General features: G+C 35.8%; 1 protein-coding gene across 4 annotated transcripts in view; it reads left to right on the top strand.

The window, feature by feature from the left end:
* ndst1a (N-deacetylase/N-sulfotransferase (heparan glucosaminyl) 1a) overlaps window positions 1–27,681 on the top strand; it is a 45,586-nt gene that overhangs the window by 11,924 nt on the left and 5,981 nt on the right. For all 4 annotated transcript variants that reach the window (XR_012389362.1, XR_012389361.1, XM_073921118.1 and 1 more), the window contains 12 exon segments: window positions 11,875–12,658; window positions 13,874–14,002; window positions 15,042–15,368; window positions 17,311–17,398; window positions 18,671–18,825; window positions 19,035–19,220; window positions 19,417–19,545; window positions 21,755–21,937; window positions 23,073–23,169; window positions 25,940–26,063; window positions 26,142–26,316; window positions 27,378–27,548. Coding sequence is in view for 2 of the 4 variants with exons in the window: in XM_073921118.1 (XP_073777219.1) it covers window positions 12,146–12,658; window positions 13,874–14,002; window positions 15,042–15,368; window positions 17,311–17,398; window positions 18,671–18,825; window positions 19,035–19,220; window positions 19,417–19,545; window positions 21,755–21,937; window positions 23,073–23,169; window positions 25,940–26,063; window positions 26,142–26,316; window positions 27,378–27,548 (2,277 nt within the window). In the remaining 2 variants the exon portion in view is untranslated.

Here is a 27,681-nt window from a genome sequence, read left to right as displayed (position 1 = left end):
GTGATTTTCGAAAGCCTTAAATCGCTTTGTAAACGTTTATTATTATTATCATGAGTCTCCCTATTCAGTTGAATAGAGCGCTTGGACCCGGAAGCCGCTTCGCATGACGTCACACTTAACAAGCGGATATGGTTTGAGCCAATTAGTGAGCAACCAGGCACCCAATCAGGATCTGCCACATCCAAACTGAAATCCTGGGGTCGTCACAGCAGCACAGACCAGAGACATCTGAATTATTGGTTTTCAATCCTGGTCCTGGAGCTTCTACACAAGTTCAATTCAATTCATCTTTATTTGTATAGCGCTTTTACAATGTAGATTTTATCAAAGCAGCTTCACATAAAAGATCATAGAAAATTAAAACAGTGTCAGTTCAGTATTTAGTGTTTAAGTTCAGCTCAGTTCAGTGTGGTTTATTAGTCACTATTTAGGGCCTAAACACTGAGCAGCAAACCCATCAATGCGTAGCTCTCATTCATTCATTCATTTTCTTGTCGGCTTAGTCTCTTTATTAATCCGGGGTCGCCACAGCGGAATGAACCGCCAACTTATCTAGCAAGCCTTTCCAGCCGCAACCCATCTCTGGGAAACATCCACACACGCTCATACACTACGGACAATTTAGCCTATCCAATTCACGACTGTGGGGGAAACCGGAGCACCCGGAGGAAACCCACACGAAGGCAGGGAGAACATGCAAACTCCACACAGAAACACCAACTGAGCCGAGGTTCGAACCAGCGACCCAGCGACTTTCTTGCTGTGAGGCGACAGCACTACCTACTGCGCGATCTTGCACCACCATCCCTCAAACAATGTGTGATCGTCGGCAAGGACAATATTAGACAGACTAGGTCATCTGTTAGAGGTGATTGTTCAGTTAAACTTAAGAGAACAGCTTTTGGACAATCACTTTTTTCAGTTAAAGCAGCAGAAAGATGGAATAAATTACCAGTGTATATCAGAGAGAGCAGCACTTTTAATCATTTTAAAACTGTTCTTAAAATTTGGCTAAAACAAAATCAAATATGCAGCCACTGATTTGATTTCATTTTATTGACAAATGATGTATTGTTTTTATTGTACTGTAAGTGTATAACTGTTAAATTTGTTACTTCCTGCCCAGGGACTACAGATGTAAATTAGCTTTATAGCTAACTCTGGCACAACATGTCATGTTGTACATTGTCCCTGTATAAATAAAATAAATAAATAAATAAATTTAATACTTGTCTAATGTTTTTTTTTAGTGAGTGTGACTTGCTTTTGTTACTATCTCTTTGTACATGCTTTTTCACACACAAAAAATGACAATTAGACCTAATATTGTCATAATAATTAAAGCTAAATATATAATTTAATTTGCGGAGACGGTCAAAATGTCGCTAAATACACATACAGTGTTATTGAAATATAACTTGATTTAATTAGTGTTATTATTCAAAACTTATTCATTCAAGTTTGTGAAAGGTTTATCTAGAAAGATGCAACAATTCAGCTATAATGAAAGTCTCTGAAGCGTTTGCAGTGGTTTGAGTTTGTTTGTAGTTGCTCTTGTAGACTTTCATGTATAATTGAGCTCTTTGAATAATAGATGAGCAATATTACAACACCTTCTCTCTCCATCCGGCATGTTCAGTTGACCTGCAGTAAATTGCACCCTTGTGTTTACGCGGTGCCGAGTGTTTCGCTTCAGAGTTGTTCAGTAATGGTGTGGAGTTTTCACTTCTAGCTCTTTTTTTTTTTTTTTTTGCATCTCGGCTATTCGGTTTTCAGCAGCTAATTATGTCCACCAAGCTGCTGTTCAGCTCAAACGCAGAGCTTCTGCTGGTAACGAGGGTGAAATCAATCATTTACAGTCAGCACATGTGATTAAGCGTTCGTTCGTCTCAGCGGGACTCATTATCTTATATTAAACAGCTCTGGTCATTACACTGGAGCTCTGGCTTTAATAGCCCTCATATGCTTCGTTGAGGGTTCGACTTTATAGGAGAGATTGACTGATTCCTTGGGTGGCTGTTTAATTGCATAGATAAAAACGCATGCATCTACAGTATGTGTGTGCAGTGTATATACTGTATGATCTTGGTTGACCCGACTGCACTGTGTAAAAATGCAGGGTTCCACACAATTGATGTGCACTGGGAAAACATGAAGTTAACTTATTAGTTTTTACAAATTTAAGTGGATTGATCAAACACTACCTGAGCAAAGTCTTGTGGTCTATCCAGGATTTAGGAACAACGAATAATAACTTGACATCTAATTGATCATTTGGTATCAGAAGTGGCTTATATGAAAGGCAAAGGCCTCTAGAATACGCTTATTTCACCAGAATAAAATATGATCATGTCTGAATAGTTGGAATAATTAACTTTCACTTTACTCCATGGTTTTTACAGTGAAGACTATAGGCCCTACAATACACCTGGCACAATAAGGCAAATTTTTTTTGGCAATTTTCAGACCAGCACAACTTAAATTTTCACTTTTTGCACCACATTGTTTTCCATTTGTGCCATTTTGTGGACCAAAGAAGCCAAATGGAGGAGGCTCGTTCTTTATTCCAGCGCACAGATGGTTTCATTTGTATATTTTTAACTTTTGTTTTGTACTTTTGTAATTTTTGGGAACAGATAAACATATTTAATATATCAATCAATCAATCAATCAATCAATCAATCAATCAATCAATCAATCAATCAATCATTTATTCATTTTCTTGTCGGCTTAGTCCCTTTATTAATCCGGGGTCGCCACAGTGGAATGAACTGCCAACTTATCCAGGACGTTTTTACGCAGCAGATGCCCTTCCAGCCGCAACCCATCTTTGGGAAACATCCACACACACACACAAACTCATACACTACGGACAATTTAGCCTACCCAATTCACCTGTACCGCATGTCTTTGGACTGTGGGGGAAACCGAAGCACCAGGAGAAAACCCACAGGAACATGCAAACTCCACATAGAAACGCCAACTGAGCCAAGGTTCAACCCAGCGACCTTTTTTGCTGTGAAACGACAGCACTACCTACTGCGCCACTGCGTCACCCATCAATCAATCAATCAATCAATCAATCAATCAATCAAAAATGTTTTGGTCATATGGCTCACGCACAAACGGTTTAAATCGTCATTCGTATATTTACCCAAATGAGTGTTATTATGATTTTTTTCCTAGTCCTAGTCTGTATGACTGTAACAAGGACTAAATATACAATTGAGGGCAAAATTATTAGCCCCCTGTGAGTTTAAAAGAAAAAAAAAAATCAAATATTTCCCAAATGATGTTTAACAAAACCAAGAAAATTTCACAGTATTTCCAATAATATTTTTCTCCTCTGGAGAAAGTCTTATTTGTTTTATTTTGGCTTGCATAAAAGCAGTTTTTATTTTAATTTTTTAAACCATTTAAGGTCAATATTATTAGCACCCTTAAGCAAAATTTGTTTTGGATTGTTGAACATACCACTGTTATACAACGATTTGCTTAATCAACCCAATTAACCGAATCAACCTAGTTAATAGTGCTGAGTGATTTGACCTAAAATCTCGATTAATTGAACATTTTAACATTGAACAGCTGAAATTAAAGCACACATTGCCTAAAACAAACAGTCGCTTGTTTCCTTATAAAAAATGAAAATAAATAACTTTTGAAAACAAAATAAATAATTTTTAATGTTTATCATATTAAAAGTATCTCTTCTAAATAACATAATAATATATTAAACTGTGCATTTATTGAAACAATGAATATTTATTTTAAATAATCATTTTAGTGTAATGGAAAATATGCCGTCTCAAGGCATCTCAGCTTCCAGTCGTCGTCAATGACTGCAAAAGTAAGACTCGAGAATGGGTCCTACTTGACCCTGAGATTAAATGTTGCTGCAAAGTGGCGACAGAAGTATAAACCAGTCTCAGCCTTTAACAGAGCGGGGTCATGTGACTCCACACGCGGTCGGGAAAGTAATTAAAAAAATCGTCCTGGAAAAACTTGATCGATTCTGATAGATTCCAAATGTCGATTACTGTCCGATTAATCGCCAAGCCCTACTAGTTAAGCCTTTAAATGTCACTTTAGTCAGCGCAATAGCCTAGTGGTTAGCGTGCTGACATATGGTGCAATAGCACGTCAGGGCGTTGCGAGTTCGAATCCCGGCTTGATGACATTTCCCTACCCCCTGTCTCTCTCTCCCACTTCGCTTCCTGTCTAAAATCTGTCCAATCTAATAATAAAGGCAAAAAGGCCAAAAATAAATTTTAAAAAAAATAAAAAAATATCACTTTAAGCTGAATACTAGTATCTTGAAAAATATTTAGTCAAATATTATTTACTGTCATCATTTAATCATTAGAAATGATTTATTAAAACTATTATGATTAGAAATGTGTTGAAAAAAATCTTCTCTTCATGTAACACAAATATAAAAGAGCTCAAATTTAACAGGAGGGTGAGAATCAAATTCCAGCCCCGCAGGAATAGCACCTTCTCAGAGCAACTGAAGTGATTATCGACTTTGTCTCTCAGTTTTGATTGCGATTGAAGTCTCGATCGCGATTGCTGCTAAACGCTGCCCTGAACGATTCCTCTCTCCCTCTCTTTTGTGTTCAGAGCAAACCCTCAAACCCCAAAGCTGCCAAAACGTGATAAATGAGTTCAGGTCTCTCATCTGCCACTCCGGGGAGTCTGCGCTGTTTGGTCCTCTAACACATCCAATGAAATAACCCTGTGTGTGTGTTGGTGTAATGAGGGTCGATGGTTCGTGCGTGAGGTGTGTTGTACATGGCCTGAGGTGTTGCTGTTAATTTTCTCATCATGGATCTGTCAGTGGTGATTGTGTTTCCCGCTGATGTCTGATGACCTCGTCCTCTCGGGTTTAGTCTTTTTTACACTTCAGACTTCATCATAAAAGGCTTTTAAGTGATGAACCTGTCACAGTCAGAACGGTGTTCCCAGAATCAGGTCATGAGGCGGGATATGGGTTACTTATAAATCACTGTACAAAAAGGAAAGGAACGTTGTTCAGGGCTCAACAATAAGGACTGCCCGGTGGCTCAGGGCTAGCGTGAGAGACATGTGGGACAGTAGACCGCATCATTACTGGCCCGATTGGAACAGTGCTGCCTTGCCACTAACATTTAACTTGTCTGTGACTATTTGTCAGTTGTGTGCATTTTAAGTTTGTGCTTTTAGGTCTTTACACGGTACCTTCTCTGTGATGTCATAAACAACCTATTACTTTCCGGTTCCTCTTATCTGATTAATTTGACCATGCTATTTTTTTTGTAACCTGGTAACAACCAGTACAGCGTAGAAACAGCAACATAGCAGCAATATCAAATTATAAGGCTAAAAGAAAATGTCTGTTTCTAACGTCTTGGCAGTAGACATTTACATGGGAACAACACAACAAAATAAAAATTAAGTGAGCGAGTTTGCCATCAGTTTGACAAGTCAGCCACCTTTTGTTAAATAATTTCAAACCGCAATAAAATACCTCCACATTTTCCATACGGCTCTTTCTGTTTGCATAACACATTTATTTACAGTTTTTTTTAAGTATTAAAATTCTAGATTCACAGACTTTATTTTTGACACACTATTTAAAATATGTGGCTAAAAAAATAGCTATTAACCTCCTTTTTTTTTTTTTTTTTTTCTTGGTGGGGCCAGTTAAAATTTTGGCAGGGCAAGTAAAAATCTAAACCACTTGCCCGATCGGACCAGGAGAAAAAGTCTGTAGAGTTGAACCCTGTTGTTGCTTTAAATTAAGCATATTTGAGAACAGAAGAGCAATGACTAAAGCCCAAATTAGGTTTATTAGGACTCTGCATTGCTATTTTCATTTTTTTGTGTGTGTTTTCACACAGAAGGAGCTTCTGAAATCAATGTCATTCAATCTGTCATGACTCATGTATCTGTTCCATGTAGAAATCTGATATATGATATGCAAATGACATATATGACATGCAAGTTATATGCAACAAATATATACAACAAATATTTCAAAATTTTCAACCAATGGAATTACATCTACACTCTTTGGCCACTTTATTAGGTACAATATATTATGGTACACCTTATTAGTAAAAGGTTGCACCCACTTTTTCCTTCAGAACTGCCTTTGTGGCATTGATTCAACATGTACACAGAGATTTTGCTCCATATTGACATGATAGCATCACGCAGTAGCTGCAGATTTGTCGGCTGCGCATCCATGATGTGAATCTCCCGTTCCATCACATCTCAAAGGTGCTCTATTGGATTGAGATCTGGCGACTGTGGAGGCCGTTTAAGTATAGTGAACTCATTGTCATGTTCAAGAAACATGTTGCGTTATCGTGCTGGAAGTAGCCATCAGAAGATGGGTACACTGTGGTCATAAAGTGGTCTATCCTACAGTGTCGAAGAAAATAACTGCGACGAAGCTCAAAGTCTGATCCAATTTTGATTGTGATTGTTTAAATATATAATTTACTAAGGGTGTCACGATCCTCCAAATCCTCGATTCGATTTCATTTTCGATTCTAAAGGCACGATTCGATTCGATTTTCGATTATGAATAATTAATTAATTAATGACCAATTAATTATTTGTAGCCTACCGTTTAAACTACCTGACCTGGATGGTCTTTGTTTTACCCATAAACAAATCATACAGTAAATGAATAAAGGCAAGATACACACATAATTACCACCTGTCAATCACTTTTTCTGCGGGACTCGTGAATAGGCAGTGATCTGTGTCGTTATAAAGGCGTCGGTAAAAAATAACGCACAACCAACAGGAACCAGCCAACAATATCTGAGGTGTTCGCTAAAATGACCAAGTACAAGTGAGTGAAAGATTGAAGCAGTCCTCTGACTGCCTGGACCTGCTCTCTCGAGCGCATGGCTGTGAGTGCGTCTGTGTGTTTGTGGTCATGTGATGTGCATTTTCAGAGGTAGAGAGGAAGGAGGGCTGCTCAGAAATGCTACACGCCACTGTGGATGTCAAATCGTTGTCGTTCTAAAATGCCATTTAAAAACAAAGACAGTGTAAACAGGGCCTGAGTGTGTACTTTTTGCGAGCGGATTTGCAACAGGGGCGGGCGGAGGATCGCGATGCCGGTGTTGTCTATCGGACGAACCGTACGTAATACTTACATAGCAGAGCTTGCAAAACTGTGTTTTTTTTTTTGTCGACAACACGAACGTTGTCAACATAACTCACTGGAAATCCAAAATGCTTCCACACCGGCGACTTCATTGAAAGAGGAGAGGGTTTAAGCTCTGTCGACGGGTCTCCTGCTTCTGCAGTTTAACAAGCACTTCAACATGCATGTTTTTTTCCCGCTTGGCAAGCCAAGCTGACGTGACATGGGTGCATGGCAGCATTGACGATTCTATTTTTTGATTCGATAATCGAAATTGAGCATAAATTTCGACCGATTTCGATTAAAAATCGAAATCGTGACACCCCTATAATTTACAGGCTTTTTTATAGTGCGCTTCAGAAAAAAATGTAACTCATAAACGATACTTATCTTCAATTAGTACTAAGCAGTGACCGCAAAGTTAAAAGAAATAATATTTGTTCTAATTTATTTATTTTTGCAGTGTGGTGGTGGAATGGTCATCATTTTTGGCCACTGAAAATAAGCAGAAAATGCAATTGGATGAAAGTGAAAAATGACCAGCACTGTGTTCACTCTCCCTCCAGTCACAATCACTGTGTCATCTGAAGCAGCTTTCACACTGGACGCAGAAAGCACTGTGCTATAAAACCTATTCATTTCAATGGTTTGTATATGATACATACTGTATACAGCATATAGACCTGTCTCCAGTCCTTGAAGTTAATGTAGAATTCTCATTCACAGTCTTAAAATTTTAATCAAGATCTATAATTTACATTGCGAGTATCAGAGTTCTCATCAGGAGTTCCTCCCCCTCCACAGTGTTCAGTTTTCTGCTCAGGTTTAGTCAGAGTCCCGCAGCGTCTGAATGTGGGCCGGCTGAGTGTCTCATTCTCTCACAGCATTTCTATGAAGAGTGAGCGGTTGCTGCGCAGCATCGTTTGTTAGTGTCATTGAGGGACTGCCTGAGGATTCCTGGTGACCCCAAGGGTTGGGCCGGCCCCCTCTCACAATGGGCCGACCCGTTCCAGAGTCCCAGCACTGCTTTTGTTGCTGCACTCATATATCAAACGCTTTCTGTTGCCAGCGGCTCCAACAATGACTCTCAAACACTCACATCAAAGAGCCAGCGCAGTTCTGTGAGTTCAGCAAGATGAGAACAAACCCCAAAACACTTCTGCTCTCATCCAATTTTTCTCACTTTGTCTGTGTGTGTGTGTGTGTGTGTTTGTGTGTGTTTGTGTGTGTGTGTGTGTGTGTGTGTGTGTGTGTGTGTGTGTGTGTGTGTGTGTGTGTGTGTGTGTGTGTGTGCTTGTTTCTTGTCGTATGTGACAAAAAGTATTAATCTTCCTGTGTAATTTACAGTGTAAAAAGTATGCGCTAATTAACAGATTCCTATAGTTTGTGGTTGATGGATGTTTTCCATTTATGCTTTATTTATGGACATCAGTCTCTGCTTCAACAACTTTTAATGTTGAAAACTTACAGTAAAAAAAAAAGGAATTTTTTAAATGGAGTATTATATTGTGATGACCGTTTACTTTTTGTACCATAACTTACGAATTGATGTATTTTTAAATCGTGTTTTGAACTTTAAAAAATTGGATTTGTGTATTTATAAATTGTGTTTTTAAGCTATGAGTTGAATTTGTGTATTATGATTTTTTTTTGAACTTACGAAATGTATTTGTGTATTTACGAATTGTGTGTTGAATTCACTATCGTTTTGTGTATTTATAAATCGTGTTTTTAAATTACGAGTTGGTTTGTGTACTTACAAATCAGGTTTTGAATTTACGCATTTGATTTGTGTATTTTTGAATCATGTTTTGACTTTACCAATTGGATTTGTGTATTATTAAACTGTGTTTTAAACTTACAAATCGGATTTGTGGATTTACGAATCGTGTTTTGAATTTACAAATTGGATTTGTGTGTTAACGAATTGGGTTTTGAACTTACGAATTGGATTTGTGTGTTTTTAAATTGTCTTTTAAAATTTATTAATTGGATTTGTGTATTTTTAAATCGTGTTTTGAAGTCACGTATTGGATTTGTGTATTTACGAATTGTGTTTTGTATTCCCTATTTGGATTTGTGTGTTTAAGAATCATTTTTTAAATTTACAAATTTAATTAGTGTGTTTTCAAATTGTATTTTGAAGTCACGAATTGGATTTGTGTATTTACGAATTGTGTTTTGTATTCCCTAATTGGATTTGTGTGTTTAAGAATGTTTTTTTAGTTTACTAATTGAATTTGCGTGTTTTTAAATCGTGTTTAGAATTTACAAATTGGATGTGTGTGTTTACGAATCGGGTTTTAAACTTACGAATTGGATTTGTGTGTTTTTTTTTAAATCGTGTTTTGAAGTTACGAATTGGATTTGTGTGTTTCTAAATCGTGTTTTGAAGTTACGAATTGGATTTGTTTGTTTTTAAATCGTGTTTTGAAGTTACAAATTGGATTTGTGTGATTTTAAATTGTGTTTTGAAGTTACGAATTATATTTGTGTGTTTTTAAATTGTGTTTTGAAGTTACGAATTGGATTTGTGTATTTACGAATTGTGCTTTGTATTCACTAATTGGATGTGTGTGTTTACGAATTAGGTTTTGAACTTACAAATTAGATTTGTGTGTTTTTAAATCATGTTTTTTTAATTTACAAATTGGATTTGTGTGTTTACGAATCGGGTTTTAAACTTACGAATTGGATTTGTGTATTTACAAACTGTTTTAAACTTAGAAATTGGATTTGTGTGTTTATGAGTCATGTTTGAATTCACAAACTGGATTGTGTAAATGTGAATTGAGTTTTGACTGTATAAATTCTATTTGGAAATGTGTTATTTATGAGACTGATATGGCTCCATAAAAAAACCTCTCAATTAGTGCATAATTCTAATGTGTTTTTTGTATCGTGTGATGTGCAGGACTGTATCAGGACTCAATTTCACGGCTCTCTTGAATCACGTCTAATCCAAAAGACAGTGTGAAATCTATGCAAATTCAGCCCAAATTGTTGTTAGACGCTGTGAGAGGCGACCTGCGAATCCAGAGACGCTTCTGTCCTGCTGTGTGTTTCTGAATTACAGAGCCAATGATCTGACTGTGATATGTCCTTCATCTGTTCACCACAGGTCCTTCATCTTTTCACAGGCACACACACACACACACACACACACACACACACACACACACACACACACACACACACACACACACACAAACATACCTTATATTTCTCTACTTGTATTTCTCTACTTCTACAGTATAGAAACTGATCACACCCAATTTCTTGTTATTTTTATTCTTGTGTGTTTGGTTTATTGATGATCAGTTTGTCATTATAAAAGGAAAAGAAGTCGTTCATTTTTGTCATGCTGTAGTATTGATCAGCGATGCTGCGTAGTGTTATTGTTACACACAAATATCTGGCCTTCGAATGCTGCAATTTACAGAGAAAGTGTTTCAATGATACACAATTTGGAGGGGAGAACATGTTTTCTTTTATTTCTTTATAAATTTTTGAATAAAATTGTAAATGATTTGTTTTAAATAAGACTTTTTGTTTGTTGTAAGTTTATTATTTGAAAGTTATCATATTAAGGATAATTAATAGTAGAAATTTTGAACAAGTAAATATTATAATTCAACTGTAAAATAAAACAAATGTTTAATAAAAACAATTTATCATTATTATTATTATTATTATTATTATTAGTAGTAGTAGTAGTAGTAGTAGTATTGTTATTGATATTATTATTATTATTATTATTATTATTAGAAGTATTGTTATTGTTGTTATTATTAGTATTGTTATTGCTATTATTATTATAAGTATTATTATTTTTATTATTATTATTATTATTATTATTATCATCATTATTATTAATGGTACTAGTATAAAAAATTTTTAAATAAATATTAACACTTGTAATATAATTTTAATTTAATATGAAATGGATAGTAGTAATAATAATGATAATAATAATAATAATAATAATAATAATAATAATAATAATAATTGTTATTATAATAATGGGTTGTTGATGTAATTTTATATATATTTATATATTTTTATAAAGCAATAAAGATTACCATTTTAAATATAAGTTTACTAAAAACAAAAGATAATATAAAATAATTATAATAGTAATTATAATAATAACAGATAATTTATTATACATTAATAATAATTGTATTAAATATAATAAAAACATAGTTTGCTGTTATAATTAGACTAAATGCATAATATTATTGTAATTTACTGTTGAATAAAAAATATCTAACACTAATAATATTTAATAAAAGTATTTATTTTGCAGTACAACTCTTCACTGCGCTGCTGCAAATAAATCACAGATTAACCATAATTTTGGTGTTATGTTCAGCCTTAATTAAAAACAGCTTCATATTTCATTTTTGATTCTTTCATTCTGTAAACAATTTTTTTCTGATTATATTATGCTGTTATTATAAGTAGGTTAAATACACAATATAATATAATATATATAATATAAATTACTGTAAAATAAAGAATATCCAACACCAATAATATTTTATAATTGTATTGATTTTTACAGTACTTTAAAAATTATACAGACTGCAGCTGCAATTAAATAGCAATTTTTTTTTGGATTGACTGTTGAGCCCTAATTAAATATAGCTTCAAATTCCACAACACTATTTTGATTCTTCCATGTAAGCAGTTTTTCCTGACTCTTCATATTTGTGTCATTTCAGATATCCACTGGGAAACCTTCGCAATGATTACCTGTCAATCACTGCAGACCGCGGCCCTGGCAGCTGCATGTGACCCGTCAAAGTGAGCAAGAGGGCGGAGCCAGTCTGATGACAGACAGCAGAGACGTCCAATCAAATTCAGAGTGCCTCATCTCCTCTCCGCCTCAGCGATGGTCACATAAATGCACAGAAACATTCCTGTATCGTCAACATGTAGATTAATCGTTTTCCCGTTTCCCGTTAACCATTTGATTATTACTTTATTAGTGTGATGCTCTGCGTTTTCCGCCTGCGCCGTCTTGTTCGCCAGGTGCCGCTACACACCAGCTTCCTCTTTCTCTTCCTCCTCTGCGTCCTCAGCGTTTTCCTCTCCTCATATTTCCTGTATGCCGTCAAGCGAGAGCTCGAACCATCAGCCACAGGAGGACATGCTGCTGCCGGTGACCTCTACGTGACCCCTTCTCGAACCCTCCCCTTTATGGGCGGGACTTTTTCCTCTGATGGCTCACGGACGGATCCGGTGGTGCTGGTGTTCGTGGAGAGCCAGTATTCCCATCTGGGACAGGAGATTGTGGCCATCCTGGAGTCGGCTCGGTTCCGCTATCGGACAGAGATTTCGCCGGGGAAAGGGGACATGCCTACTTTGATGGAGGGACGGAGGGGACGCTTTATTCTTATCGTGTATGAAAACATCCTGAAGTATGTGAACATGGACGCCTGGAACAGGGAGCTGCTGGACAGATACTGCATCGAGTTTGGAGTCGGAATTATCGGCTTCTTTAAGGTAAGGAATAATATGAGTCTGAAAAATTTGTTCAGACATCCACAACACAGTGAATAAATTCAGCTCATATATTCAAAACATTAATCGTAATTACGCAAACACAATTCTTAATTTCAAAACACAATTTACAAATACCCAAATACAATTCTTCATTTCAAAAAACGATTCGTAAATACACAAATACAAGTCATAAATTCAAAACAGGATTCGTAATTACAAAATTACAATTCGTAAATTTAATACACGATTCATAATAACAAAAATACAATTCATGAATTCAAAACACGATTTGTAAATATACAAATACAATTCATGAATTCAAAACACAATTCGTGAATACACAAATACAGTTTGTAAATTCAAAACACGATTCGTAAATGCATAAATACAATTCGGAAATTCAAAACATGATTCCTAATTACACAAATACAATTTGTAAATTCAAAACACGATTCGTAAATACACAAACACAGTTCGTAAATTCAAAACACGATTCGTAAATGCATAAATACAATCTGTAAATTTAAAACACAATTCGTAATTACACAAATACAATTTATAAATTCAAAAAACGATTCGTAACTACACAAATAGAATTCAAAAAAATTAAAACAGGATTCGTAAATAGTCACACACAATTCGTAAATTCAAAACATGATTCGTCAATCCACAAATACAATTTGTAAATTCAAAACACGATTTGTAATTATACAAATAAAATACGTAAATTCCAAACATGATTCGTAACTACACAAATACAATTCGTAAATTCAAAACAAGATTCGTTAATACACAAATGCAATACGTAAATACAAAACACTTCGTAATTACACAAATACAATTAAAAAAATTCAAAACACAATTCGTAAATACACAAATCCAATTCGTAAATTCAAAACACGATTCATAAATACACAAATACAATTCGGAATTTCAAAACACGATTCTTAAATACAAAAATACAATTCGTAAATTCAACGCACGATTCGTAATTTCACAAATACAATACGTAAATTCAAAACATGATTCGTAAATACACAACAAATGATTTTGTTGTAAATAGCATGACTGCATTTGTGATATTAATTATAAACCAGAGTATTTAGTTTTAGTTAATGTTTTATTATTTACTTTTTTCTCCCTAATGACCATAATACCAGTAAAGGTTGTACGTTTTTAGCATGTTGTCTGATGTCACTTCCTGTCTGTGGCTAGGCCAATGAGAACAGTCTGTCGAGCGCACAGCTGAAAGGCTTCCCTCTGTTCCTGCGCTCCAACCTGGGACTGAAGGACTGCAGCATCAACCCCAAATCCCCACTGCTGCACATCACACGAGCACAGCAGGTCAGAATAGCAGCCAGACTTTATTTTCAGAGTGTAATCCATCATGTTAATGTTTTAACACATCATTTTATCACATTTTATTTTATTTTCAACAATATTTTGTTTGTTCATTCTAGAATTTGTTCAGCCATTTGCTTGTTCTGTTGGTAGTTAGCTAGTAAGTTAAATTGTTTGTTTGTTTGTTCATTCGTTTGTTCTGTCGTTTAATCTAACGTTTGTTTGTTTGATTTAATGTTAATTTGTTTGTTCGTTCTACCTTTTGTTCATTCTACCTTTCGTTCTACTATTTGTTCGGTTTTTCTACCGTTTGTTCATTTATGCGTTCTACCATTAGTTTGTTCATTTTACTGTTCATTATTTTTTAGTAAAATTGTTTGCTTGTTCGTTTGTTTGTTCTATCATTCTATTGTTCATTTAAATGTTCATTCGTTCATTTGTTTGTTCAGCCTTTCATTTGTTTATTCATTGTTTATTCATTCATTATTAATTGTTGGTTAGACCTGACAATTAGTATAATTTACTTACTTATACTTAACAATCATAACTTTATATTTGTGATCCTGTACTACCGAAATTAGCCTTATGTTGCATTGTTTTAGTCAAAATATGTTCATTTAATTTTTGAATGGCAAAATTTTATTCGAATATTAAGCAAAGATCATCTTCCATAAATATAGTTTGTTATTTCTTTCTGTAAATAAATCAAAACACATCACTTCATTTAGACAACTTATATGTAGATTTATTTAATAGTTAGTTATTTTTTTTCCTCAGATTCCTGATATTCAAAAAGTTGTATTTCAGCCTAATATTGTCTATAATAACAAAGAAAACATCAATCTATGGCTTATTTTTTCAGCTTTTCGTATAACTCAAAAATGTCAGTGACTTTAAAAATATAATAGGAAATACTGTGGAAAAATATTTTTGGGCAATTAAAAGTCACTTTGGGAATATTAGGACGGCTAATAAGTTATATCCATATTGTATAGCCATCCAGTGAAATTTTGATAGGTTTTCTATATTATACGTTTAACAGGTCAGTGGTCCTCTTCCCGGAGACGACTGGACCGTCTTTCAGTCCAATCACTCCAGCTATGAGCCGGTCGTACTAGCCAAAGCGCTCTCAGCGGACTCCCCTCTGCACACCACTGTGCTCCAGGATCTGGGGCTCCACGACGGCATCCAGAGGGTCTTATTCGGACACAACCTCTCTTTCTGGATACACAAGCTGGTGTTTGTGGACGCCGTCTCCTTTCTGACCGCTAAACGACTGTCTCTGTCCCTGGAGCGCTTCATCCTGGTGGACATTGACGATATATTTGTAGGAAAGGAAGGGACTCGTATGAAGGTCGCCGATGTGGAGGTGCATATCTATCTATCTATCTATCTATCTATCTATCTATCTATCTATCTATCTATCTATCTATCTATCTATCTATCTATCTATCTATCTATCTATCTATCTATCTATCTATCTATCTATCTATCTATCTATCTATCTATCTATCTATCTATCTATCTATCTATCTATCTATCTATCTATCTATCTATCTATCTATCTATCTATCTATCTATCTATCTATCTATCTATCTATCTATCTATCTATCTATCTATCTATCTATCTATCTAGTCTCTCTGTCTATCGTTTTATCTATCTATCTATCTATCTATCTATCTATCTATCTATCTATCTATCTATCCATCCATCCATCCATCCATCCATCCATCCATCCATCCATCCATCCATCCATCCATCCATCCATCCATCCATCCATCCATCCATCCATCCATCCATCCATCCATCCATCCATCCATCCATCCATCCATCCATCCATCCATCCATCCATCCATCCATCCATCCATCCATCCATCCATCCATCCATCCATCCATCCATCCATCCATCCCATCATTCGTTTGTTCTATCATTCTAACTATCGTTTATTCTATTGCTCATTTTATCGTTCAATCTTTCGTTCGTTCTATCGCCCATTCATTCTATGGTTCTTTTGTTCTATCGTTTGCTCTATTATTTGTTTGTCCTATCATTCGTTGTACCGTTTGTTCGTTCTGCCGTTTGTTCATTCTATCGTTGTTTGTTCGTTCGTTCTATTGTTCGTTTGTTCTAACGTTTGCTCTATTGTTCGTTCGTTTGTTCTATTTTTTGTTTGCTTGTTCTATCGTTTGTTTGTTCTATTGTTCATTCTATCGTTTGTTCTATCATTCTTTCTATCTATTTTTCTTTTGTTTGTTTGTTTGTTCTATCTTACGTTCTATTGTTTGTTTGTTCTATCGTTCGTTGTTGTTTGTTCATTCTATCATTTATTGTTCGTTCTATTGTTTGTTTGTTCAATCTAGCATTCATTTTTTTGTTTGTTCTATCGTTTGCTATATTGTTCGTTCTGTTGTTTGTACGTTCGCTCTATCATCCAGGCTATTGCTCATTCTATCTTTTGGTTATTCTATTGTTTATTTGCTTGTTTGTTCACTCTATTTTTTGTTCATTCTATTGTTTTATTGTTCGGTCTATCATTTGTTTGTTCGTTCTATCGTTTGTTCTGTCATTTCTTTGTTCATTCTGTCGTTTTGTTGTTTGTTCTATTGTTTGTTCATTCTATCATTTGTTTGTTCATTCATTCTATCGGTCATTCATTCTGTCATTCAATCATTCTGTCGTTTGTTTAGCTGCTGCTGAACAGGTGTTTTCCACTACAGAGAACTGAAGACTCTAGCAGCTGTCACTCATAGCAGTTGCCATAGTTACTAGAAATGGGGGGAGCACATTTATTTCAAACTGAAATCAAAACTGATTGGAACTACCTGTGTGTTTCAGCGGAAATAACGTACACCCTCCAGCCAAAGCTTTAATTCACTTTTATTAGTCAGTTTAAATGAAAGCTGAAGCTGTAGTAAAACAGTACAGTGTGTTCATGTGGCGCAAAAGTTTAATGAAGTCGTTTTATTTACTTTCCACATAAACATGCTGTTTGTGGTTGTAATAGTGTGTTTGATGTGTGTAGATGAATGTGATGAAGATGAGAGCAAGTGCACACAGTGCAGAAACAAACATCTGATGGTGAACACAAAATAACCACACGAAAACACACTGATTTACACACACACCTGATAAAATGATCTGGGTGTGTGGGTGTGCGCAAAGTCATCTTCAGAGGTTTAGAGAAATCAAACAGTGCTTTCTTTTAAAGACACTTTTGCATGTCTTCATTTGAAAAACATTTTATTATTTCATGTGTTGATGAATTATGTTTAGATATCTGAATAATAAAAATGTGTTTATGTTTTCAGGCATTGCTGGAAACTCAGAATGAGCTGCGGAGGTCGATTCCAGGCTTTACCTTTAACCTGGGCTTCTCAGGGAAATTCTTCCATGCAGGTTAATAAAAACGGCACAAATTCAGCTTTTTATAATCGTCAAAAAATAATATGAATGTATATTTGATTAAATAGTTATTTATTATAAATGGATTTTTAATTTATAATATAATTTTAATTTGAGATTTTATAAAATATTGAATTAAATATACATTAATATTAGTGCTTGACAAAAATAAATCACGTTTATTTGGACTTATATATGTGTGTCTGTACTTTGTATATTTATTATGCAAATATTATATATATATATATATATATATATATATATATATATATATATATATATATATATATATATATATATATATATATATATATATGATACACATTATACATACATTTAAATATCTGTGCAAAAACGTTTTAGCTATATTATATATTTAGCATATTTTGTTTTTATTAATGTATGTGTTTTATATACAAAATACATATTTATAATACATCCTCATTTCCCATGTCAAAATAAACAATTAGTATTGTAACGAGAAATAGTATCAACATCAAATTTTGATAATTTTGATACATTTCTTTTTATGTCTATTAAAAAAACATACATTAAAATAGTAACGAGAAATATTATTAGCCATTTAAATTAATAATTTTCCTTCTATGTATCATTTATTGCACCGTTTATTCTTGTTATGCAATGCATAATTTTTAAGCATAATTTCTCCAGTCTGCCTGCTTTACATGTTCCTTCAGAAACCATTCTAATACACTGATTTGCTGCTCAACAAATAGGAATAATAATAATTATTATTATTATTATAATTATTATCATTATTCTTCTTCTTATTATTATTGTTCTTCTTCGTCTTCTTCGTCTTCTTATTATTATTATTATGATCATCATTATTATTATTATTATCATCATGTATTATTATTATTATTATTTTATTATTATTATTATTATTATTATTATTATTATTATTATTGTTATTATTGTTGTTGTTGTTGTTGTTGTTGTGTGAATGTTTGTGCATTTGCCTGTCTTTGTGTGTGTGTGTCTCACTTTGTGTTAGTGTGTCTGTCTGTCTGTCTGTCTGTGTTTCTCTCTCTCTGTATGTGTGTGTTTGTTTCACTGTGTGTCTGTGTATGTGTCTGTTGTGTGTCTGTTGTGTTGTGTTTCTGGCATGGGATGATAACTGGTTTCAAGATTTACCTCGATCAAGGTTTTAAAACTGCCAAAATTTTCTTGGTGCTGCAGGAGTGTGTATGTGAGTCCAGGTCTAATAGTGTGTGTGTGTGTGTGTGTGTGTGTGTGTTTCAGGTACTGATGAGGAGGATCAGGGTGATGATCTTCTGCTGACGTATGTTGATGAGTTCTGGTGGTTTCCTCATATGTGGAGTCACATGCAGCCGCACCGCTTTCATAACCAGAGTGTGTTGGCGGAGCAGATGATCCTGAACAGACGTTTCGCTGAAGTCAGACACACACACATTTGTTTTTTGTAAATTATTGGAACAGTCTGTGGGTTTTCACTGTTTTTATACTGTATACATATAATGAATTTTGCGTTGGGACAACATGGTGGAATTAAGTCAACACATTAGTTTTTACTAATTTAAGTAGATTGAAAAAAACAATTAAGTTGTCCAAAAACAAAATTTAAGAAATGTGTTTTGTCCTGTAGGATCACTCTATCCCGACTCATCTGGGTTATGCGGTGGCTCCTCATCACTCGGGTGTGTATCCTGTCCACATCCAGCTGTACGAGGCCTGGAAGCGTGTGTGGGACATTAGAGTGACCAGCACTGAGGAGTATCCACACCTCAAACCCGCGCGATTCAGACGCGGATTCATCCACCGTGGCATTAGAGTGAGTGTGTGTGTGTGTGTGTGTGTGTGTGTGTGTGTGCATGAGTATCTGCGTTTGTGTGTCAATCTATGTTTCTGTATGTGTGTTGCTGCAGGAGTGTGTATGTGAGTCCAGGTCTAATTGTGTGTGTGTGTGTGCGTGCGTGTGTGTGCGTGCGTGTGTGTGTGTGTGTGTGTGTGTGTGTGTGTTTCGTCAGGTTCTGCCCCGTCAGACGTGTGGTCTGTTCACTCACACTATCTTTCATGAGGAGTATCCAGGCGGTCCACAGGAGCTCGAGCACCTCATCCATGGAGGAGAACTGTTCCTTACTGTCCTGCTCAACCCTGTCAGTTTCTACACAAACACACGCACACACACTGTAAAAAATGCAGAGTTCCACACAATTCATGCATGTTTAAATCAATCAAGGCCATGTTCACATGTACACTGGAATTTTTAAAAACTTTTGTTTTTAAAAAAAAGTCTCATGCTAATGAGGGAGCGATGGTCACTAGTGGGCAGGACTTTCCCCTTCTGTTGACACAAACAAAGGGAAAATGTCAATCAAAGTGTTTCTGCAGACGGTTTTTATCAAGTGTGATTATATAAATAAAATTAAAGGGTTGGTTCAGAGTGTATTTTTAAGACTTGGCTGTGTTTATAAGATGCAAAGCAATGTGTGCTCATGCTTCACTTGTAGAAAATCAGGTTATTTTGAGGCTACTCGACTAACATGAAACATGAAAACGACATATTTCCTAGTTTCTCTAAAAAGGCCCACCCTCAAGAGGCTCTGATTGGTCAGCTAACATAATGTGCTGTGATTCGCAGATTGGCTCCACATCACGACGTCACGCCCCTACAAGCACATGCTTTTGCGCTGTGTAAACAGGTTCAGTCAGAGCAGCTGTTAGCAGCGCTAGCTCCAACCCAAGCTCATTCTGGAAACGTAGCCCCGCGGACGTTTCTGGAGACCGCGATTTACGTGGCCGGAGGTACGTAAAGGCAGCGTTTGGTTTTTTTTTTCGAGCGAACGGCTCGCCTCTGAGTGGAGGGCTTTCCCGACGCAATCAGTTTGTCCGCCTAGCTCACAGCGTTGCGTCGGCAGAGCGGAGGCCCCGGACGAGGAGGAGGAGGAGGAGCCGGCCGCGATGGACGACGACCGGGATCGAGTCCGGGGAACAGCAGGTTCCGGAAGTCAGGTGAGACGAAAAACGGAATCCGAAAAATGAGGGCGAGAACGCGGCAGGATCCGAAAACGCGATCGAAATCGAAGACGAGGGCTTTTGCTTTTTTTTTTTTTTTTCCCGATCCGGCGGCTTTTCGCGTGAGAACGGCGCGAACGCCGCACGCTCCCGAGAGGCGCCCGCCCGAGACACGAAAAAGCGCGCACAGCGGCCTCTCGCGGATCCACGAAAACAAAAAAACGCTCGAATACGTACCTCCCGGGACGTAAATCGCGGTCCGCAGAAACGTCCGCGGTGCTACGTTTCCACAATGAGCCCGGGTTGGCTAGCTCCCTGAATCAGACAGAAAAATGAAGAGCACACAGGTAACCCTCACACTTGCTCTCTAAAATAAAATCTGACAAGAGTCTTTCGTATACATTTGGAATAAGCTTGTATAATTAATATAAAGCCTTCACATATCTTTTGTGAGTTATTTTGACATGCAGAACGCAGGGACAGCGGCTGCATAGAGAGACACTGCAGCGCTGCTGAAGATTGTGTTTACAGCAGTTTGACTAATAAATATGACTTGTAGCTAAATTTGTTAGCAGTGCCAAACAGCATTGTTTACATCCTTGTTTACGTCCTGGCTACAACATATTGTTAATGCTAGACATTGTGCATGTAGTCGATCAATTTCAACAGACAAAAATACTTACAGTCTCACTTAACTCAGTCTGTTGGTGAAGTTTTAACCGAATCCAGCACTGAACTGGGAGAGATTCTGGAAGTTCTCCTTTGTCAAATGCTAGCTATATATTTTTTATAATTCTCTGGAACATAATTAAAGTCAAACTGTAAGCACTTCTGTCTTTGTGCCGTGTCTTTTGGCAGCCCAAATACAGAAAAAGAAGAAGTTCTGTGAAAATAGCAGCGTTTGGACGCCATTTTAGCTTTCTCTGCTATAACATTTCAGCGCCTCTGGCCACGCCCCATCGCTGCGTAGAGTGTAAATGTGTGTGTACTGCGTGCGGTAAATGCGCGTAACCTGAAGCATCTCACTAACATTGATGTATTATTTTTGTAGTCCCATAACTTTGTTCGCTGCTTTGCTAAGCTAACTCTTTAAAAGCCAATGTCTCCCTTTGCATTGAACTTTGAGCATCTTACATTCAGAGATGTTGTTTATGTTCACACAGCTACATTACACATCAACTGAAATTTTAAATATGATATCGTAGTGGACCACCCCTTTAATTAATTTTTACCATTATATCCACTCACTGTCACCACACATCTGTGTTTAAACCCCTTATAAAAGTGATTTTAGTGGAATAGGTGCCCTTTAAAGTGTGTTTGATTGTCTAAAGTGTGCTTGTTCCTCAGATCAGCATATTCATGACGCACATGTCAAACTATGGAAATGACCGTCTGGGATTGTTCACCTTCAAACGGCTGCTTGACTTTCTCCAAACGTGGACTCATCTGAAACTGCAGACTCTTCCCCCTCTGCAGCTCGCCGAGAAATACTTCCACATGTTTCCATCGGACACGGAGCCGCTCTGGCAGGTCTGCGTCAGCTTCATTCATAATCTACACAACATGACAGAGAGTATGGAAGGCAATTAGGGACACAAGTCATTAAACAAAACACATGCAGTTTGGTTTGATTGGGTCTTAAAGTGTAGCAGCCAATGAAGCTGCTGTATTTGAGACTGCATTTGCATATGGAATGTTGGAACTGTATATATGTTTAACATAATGTTTATTCATGAAGATAGTTGTAATGGTGTACTGTCATGCTTGGACAAACACCAGACATTATGAAGCTTTCCATAAATATTCAGCATATTCAAACTAGTGATGACTGCTTTGGAAACGATGCTTGGAGAAGCTTTATGAATCTTTTGTTTTGATTCAGTGGTTTCGGAGCGCGAATCGAAATCGCAAGGTCATGTGATTGTAATAAACGGGGTTTTATTATGTCAATACAGTTTCAGAATGCTTTTCATTGAATGTGCTTGAGCTCAACCACTCTCACTGGCTGAGTTATGACTAAAACAATACGCTATTGGCTGTTTTTTAAATGGGAGGAGCTACTCTATGTCCTGCTCTATCTTTTTAGTTGAAATAAAGTCGAATGAACAAATGTTCTGCTGAAAAATCCAGCTTAAACCAGCCTAGGATAATTGGCTGGTTTTAGCTGGTCGACCAGCCTGGTTTTAGAGGGGTTTTGGCCACTTCCAGGCTGGTTTCCAGCCATTTCCAGTCTGGTCTTAGCTGGTCAGGCTGGAAAGTGACCAGCTAAAACCATCTAAAACCAGCCATCCTGTTTTAAGCTAGACATAGCTGGTTTTGGCTGGCCTCCCAGGCTGGTAAAGCTGGTTTTAGCTGGTCATCTCCCAGCCTGTCCAGCTAAAACCAGGCTGGAAGTGGCCAAAACCCCTCTAAAACCGGGCTGGTCGACCAGCTAAAACCAACCAACCATCCTAGGCTGGTTTAAGCTGGATTTTTCAGTAGGGTGCACATTACAAAGCATGCATTTTTTTGCCCGTATTTTTGTTGCATTTACACATTTTGACAAGCAAGTGTCTCTATCATGTGGTGTTTCCATAGACTGTACAAAATATGGATGTAGTGTCCATAATGTCACCCATAGGTTTCTGAAAAGCGCAAATGAAGATATGTGTGATGTTATCTTTAGGACCCTTGTGAGGATAAACGACACAGGGACATCTGGTCCAAAGAGAAGACCTGCGATCGCTTCCCAAAACTGCTGCTCATCGGCCCTCAGAAAACTGGTGAGGAGCCGCAGCACCACCTGATGGACACCTTCAATACTACACACACACAGCCAGATGGAGATGCCCTATAGATTAAACTGAACTAAGCACACAAAATGTATTTGTATATTCTATTTAGAATTTATTTATTAAATTATTTATACTTATTTTTATTTTTTGTAAGTTTTAACACCAAACACAAAACTCCACGAGTGGAAAAACTTACATTTAATTTAAACTAGATGCAACATTTTTCCATTTAGTTTGGACATAGTAATATAACTATGAGTGATAATAATAATATTATTGACTGAAATAATTAAACCTAAAAAAGTCAAAATGACGGAAATTAATTTGCAACTTCGTGAAAAATTTGAAAGTGCATAAAGTTCAGATGCAAAAACCTACAGTGAGCATTTCTCTTAGCTTCTTATGTTTACATACAGTTATGTCATGTTATAAGCAATGAAAATAACTGAAAAAATAAATATTCTTTGCCATAAAAATGAAATGACTAAATCAAGAAATAGGAGCCTGAGAAAAATGCTAATTTCAGAACAGAAGTTCAGATGGCACGTAGAGGATTTTGCATCAGAATTCTTCATATGAACCCTAAAAAAGCAACGTATTCCTGAAGTTAGACACTTAATCCACTTTAATCCATTTAGCCGATCTCTGCATCTAGTTTGAGCACTTTTAGCTTAGCTTAGCATAGATGATTGAATCGGATTAGACCATTAGCATTACACTCAAAATGAGTTTTGATCTTTTGTTTAAAGTCTGTAAGTACATTGTGTACTACCGCTCCATTCACATGGGGCAACAGTGTCAACGATGTCCATCCACTTGAATGGGTGACATCAAGCATTGCCAAACTGAAATGTTGGTCCGCCGGCGCTGCTTCAGTGGCATTGCTCAACTTTCAAGCGCCAATGGAAGCATCAGCCAATCAGATCACTATGCAAATACACCAGCTTAGACAGTAGCCGATTGTGGACTTGTTTCATTGGCTGACACTGCTATGATGATCAACCCCAACTTCAGACACACTCTCCGTCAAGCGTTGACACTGAAGCCCTGTGTGAATTGGGCGTAAGACTTAGGGGAAATTAAAATACTAGTATCCAGCTTACATTTAAAGGTTTAACTAGGTTAATTAGGCAAGTTAGAGTAATTAGTAGGCCCAGACAGAATCATTTTTTGCTATTTCTGCTAAGAGTTTTGTAAAAAGTCTGTGGATTAATGCGGAATGATTTTAGGAGTATTATAACTAAAAACTTATTAAACATATATGAAATAAAAAGTAATAACTTTTTAACTTTTATTTAATGTTTACAATGCAAATCCAATTAGATCCACTTATTTGGTAAACAAAGCAAGTCTCTTGTATAATATCGCCACTAAAAGACAAAATATTACTTTACAAACTGTACTGTACATAAATTATATTAACATTTTAATATTACTAATATTATATCATAATAATATTAGTGAAATTAATTTAAACAAACATAATAAGTCAATAAATATAAATTTACACACATTTGCACAAGTAAATACAGACTCAACGACGGGCTAAAAATCTGCAGATTTCGGCGCACACAGATTTCGTTTGAGCCTAGTATTTAGGTTATTGTATAACGATGGTTTTTCTGTAGACAATCAATAAAAAAAACATATTGCTTAAGGGGGCTAATAATATTGACCTCAAAATATTTTTAAATATTACAACTGCTTTTTTCAACTTTGTTTTTATTGATTTTAATTATAATACAAAACCCAACATACAGTACAGTACAGAATGTTAACTTATGATATTTCAGAGTCTACTTTCCCACCCCAACATTTGTTAAATTAAAATAACATTTAAAATAAATTATAACATAAAATAATATACAATACTTTAAAAAAATACAAAAATAAATTATAAAATAAAATAAAAAAACATATTTAAAAAATTATGTGTATATATATATATATATATATATATATATATATATATACACAYATATATATATATATATATATATATATATATATATATATATATATATATATATATATATATATATATATATATATATATATAAACAATAACAAAATAAATAAAATAAAAATAAAAAAACTATTACATTAAATTTTAAATAACAGTCATCTTTCCAGAGACATCCTTTTTTTTCTATCCATTTATAAAGCAACTGAAAGGGGACCACACTTTTTTAAAAGTCTCTGCTTTACCTCTGATCACGTATGTTAATTTTTCAAGAGCAAGATTATTAGACATTTCCTTTATCCATTGTGCAAGAACAGGTCTTTGGGTGTTTTTCCATACCAAAGCTATAACACGTTTAGCTTGTATAAAGCTGAAATCTATATATATATATTTTTGTTTGCATTCACTGACAAATTTTCAGGATATATATGTAATAAACAAAGTTTTGGTAACAAAGGAACACATTCACCAACAATTTCACAGACCACACCAAGCACCTCCTTCCAAAACAACTGCAGCTCTCCACAATCCCACATACAGTGAAGCAGAGTACCAATTTCATCTTTACAGTTTGTGAAATAGTCTGAAATAAAACAAATAAGACTTTCTCCAGAAGAAAAAATATTATAGGAAATACTGTGGAAAATTCCTGGCTCTGTAAAACATCATTTGGGTAATATTTGAAAAAAAAAAAAAAAAAAAAAATCGACGGATTACTATTAATTTTGACTTCAAGTGTATATTAAAATAAACATATTATCCCCATGTTCCTCTCATTTCCTCTGTGTGTTTCAGGAACGACGGCTCTTTATTTATTTCTAGGCATGCATCCAGACCTGACCAGTAATTACCCCAGTAAGGAGACCTTTGAGGAGATCCAGTTCTTCAGTGGCTACAACTATCAGCGCGGCATCGACTGGTGAGTGTTTTAGAGCCGTAAACATCGCACTCAGCACCCATCCGTAAATATTTCTCAATATTTTTCTCTCTCCTGCAGGTATATGGAGTATTTCCCCCTTCCGTCAAACAGCAGCTCGGAGTATTATTTTGAAAAGAGTGCCAATTATTTCGATTCAGACGTAGCTGCGCTTCGGGCCGCGGCGCTGCTGCCCAGAGCTAAAATCATCACGGTGTTGAGTGATCCTGTGGACAGAGCCTACGCCTGGTACCAGGTACAGCCACATGCACAAGAACAACTCATTTACCATGCTTTTACCACAGTAATTATACCTCAATGTAGGGATGTGCATTTAATCGAAAATCCGATTTCGATTTTATATATGTGATAATCCTGCTGCTGCCTGTTTTTATGAATATTAATCAAACAGCAAATGGAGAATCTGCCTCTCTGCTCTTGACTGAAGGACTTTTGTAGCTAAAATGCTTTTCTTACAGTGAAGATGCTTAAAGCACAGTTTGTTTTATATTTTTATTCTATTGTATTTATTCATAAATAAGCAAGACAAGTTTAGGACATAAAATGCAGACAATTGATTAAAAACAGATAAAAACAATTTAAAATGTGTTAAAATAGGTTACAAAAGAATGAAAAAGAAAACGAAAAACATAATAGTGCAATCTGTCGGACGTAACATAATGCTCATACAGTAAAGGCACAGCTAAAATTAGCCCTCCTGAATATTAGCAACCCTTTTCCTCCCCAATTTCTGTTTCATGGAAAGAAGATTTCTGAACATAATAGTTTTAATAACTCATTTCTAATAACTGATTTATTTTATCTTTGTCATGATGACATCACATAATATTTGACTTGATTTTTCAAAATACATGCATTTAGATTCAAAGAGCGATTTAAAGGCTTAATTAGTGTAATTAGGCAGGTCATTGTATAACAGTAGTTTCTTCTGCAGACAATCAAAAAATATAGTGCTTAAGGGGGCTAATAATATAGACTTTAAAATGGGTTTCAAAATATTTAAACCTGCTTTTATTCCAGCCAAAATAAAAATAAAAAAAGCCTTTCTCCAGAAGAAAAAAAATATTAGAGGAAATACTGTTAAAATACTGTTTTGACTTTAACAGTAATCGTTTTGAATAATCGTGATTATAATTATGACCAAAATAATCATGATTTTGATTTTTCCCAAAATCGAGCAGCCTTCCTCAATGTCAAAAAATAAGCATTTAAATAAAAACTGTGAAATGAAAGTGCTCTATTCTTTTAATATTTAAAAATGATGTATTAATTGTTTACATTTACCGCCCACTGCAGCATCAGAGAGCTCATGGTGACCCTGTGGCTCTGAAATACTCTTTCCATGACGTCATCACTGCATCCCACAATGCACCAGTGAGGCTGCAAACCCTGCAGAAGCGAAGTCTGCTTCCAGGCTTTTACAGCAAACACTTGACACGCTGGATCCAGCACTTCCACCACAGCCAGGTGTGTGTGTGTGTGTGTGTGTGTGTGTGTGTGTGTGTGTGTGTGTGTGTGTGTGTGTGTGTGTTTGGTCCCACTTTATATTAAGTGGCCTTAACTAATATGTACTTACATAGGAATTAATAGTTTGTTAAAA

This window comes from Danio rerio, chromosome 14, assembly GCF_049306965.1.
Source record: "Danio rerio strain Tuebingen ecotype United States chromosome 14, GRCz12tu, whole genome shotgun sequence".
NCBI classification, from domain to species: Eukaryota; Metazoa; Chordata; class Actinopteri; order Cypriniformes; family Danionidae; genus Danio; species Danio rerio.
This window is presented reverse-complemented; position numbering and strand designations above follow the sequence as displayed.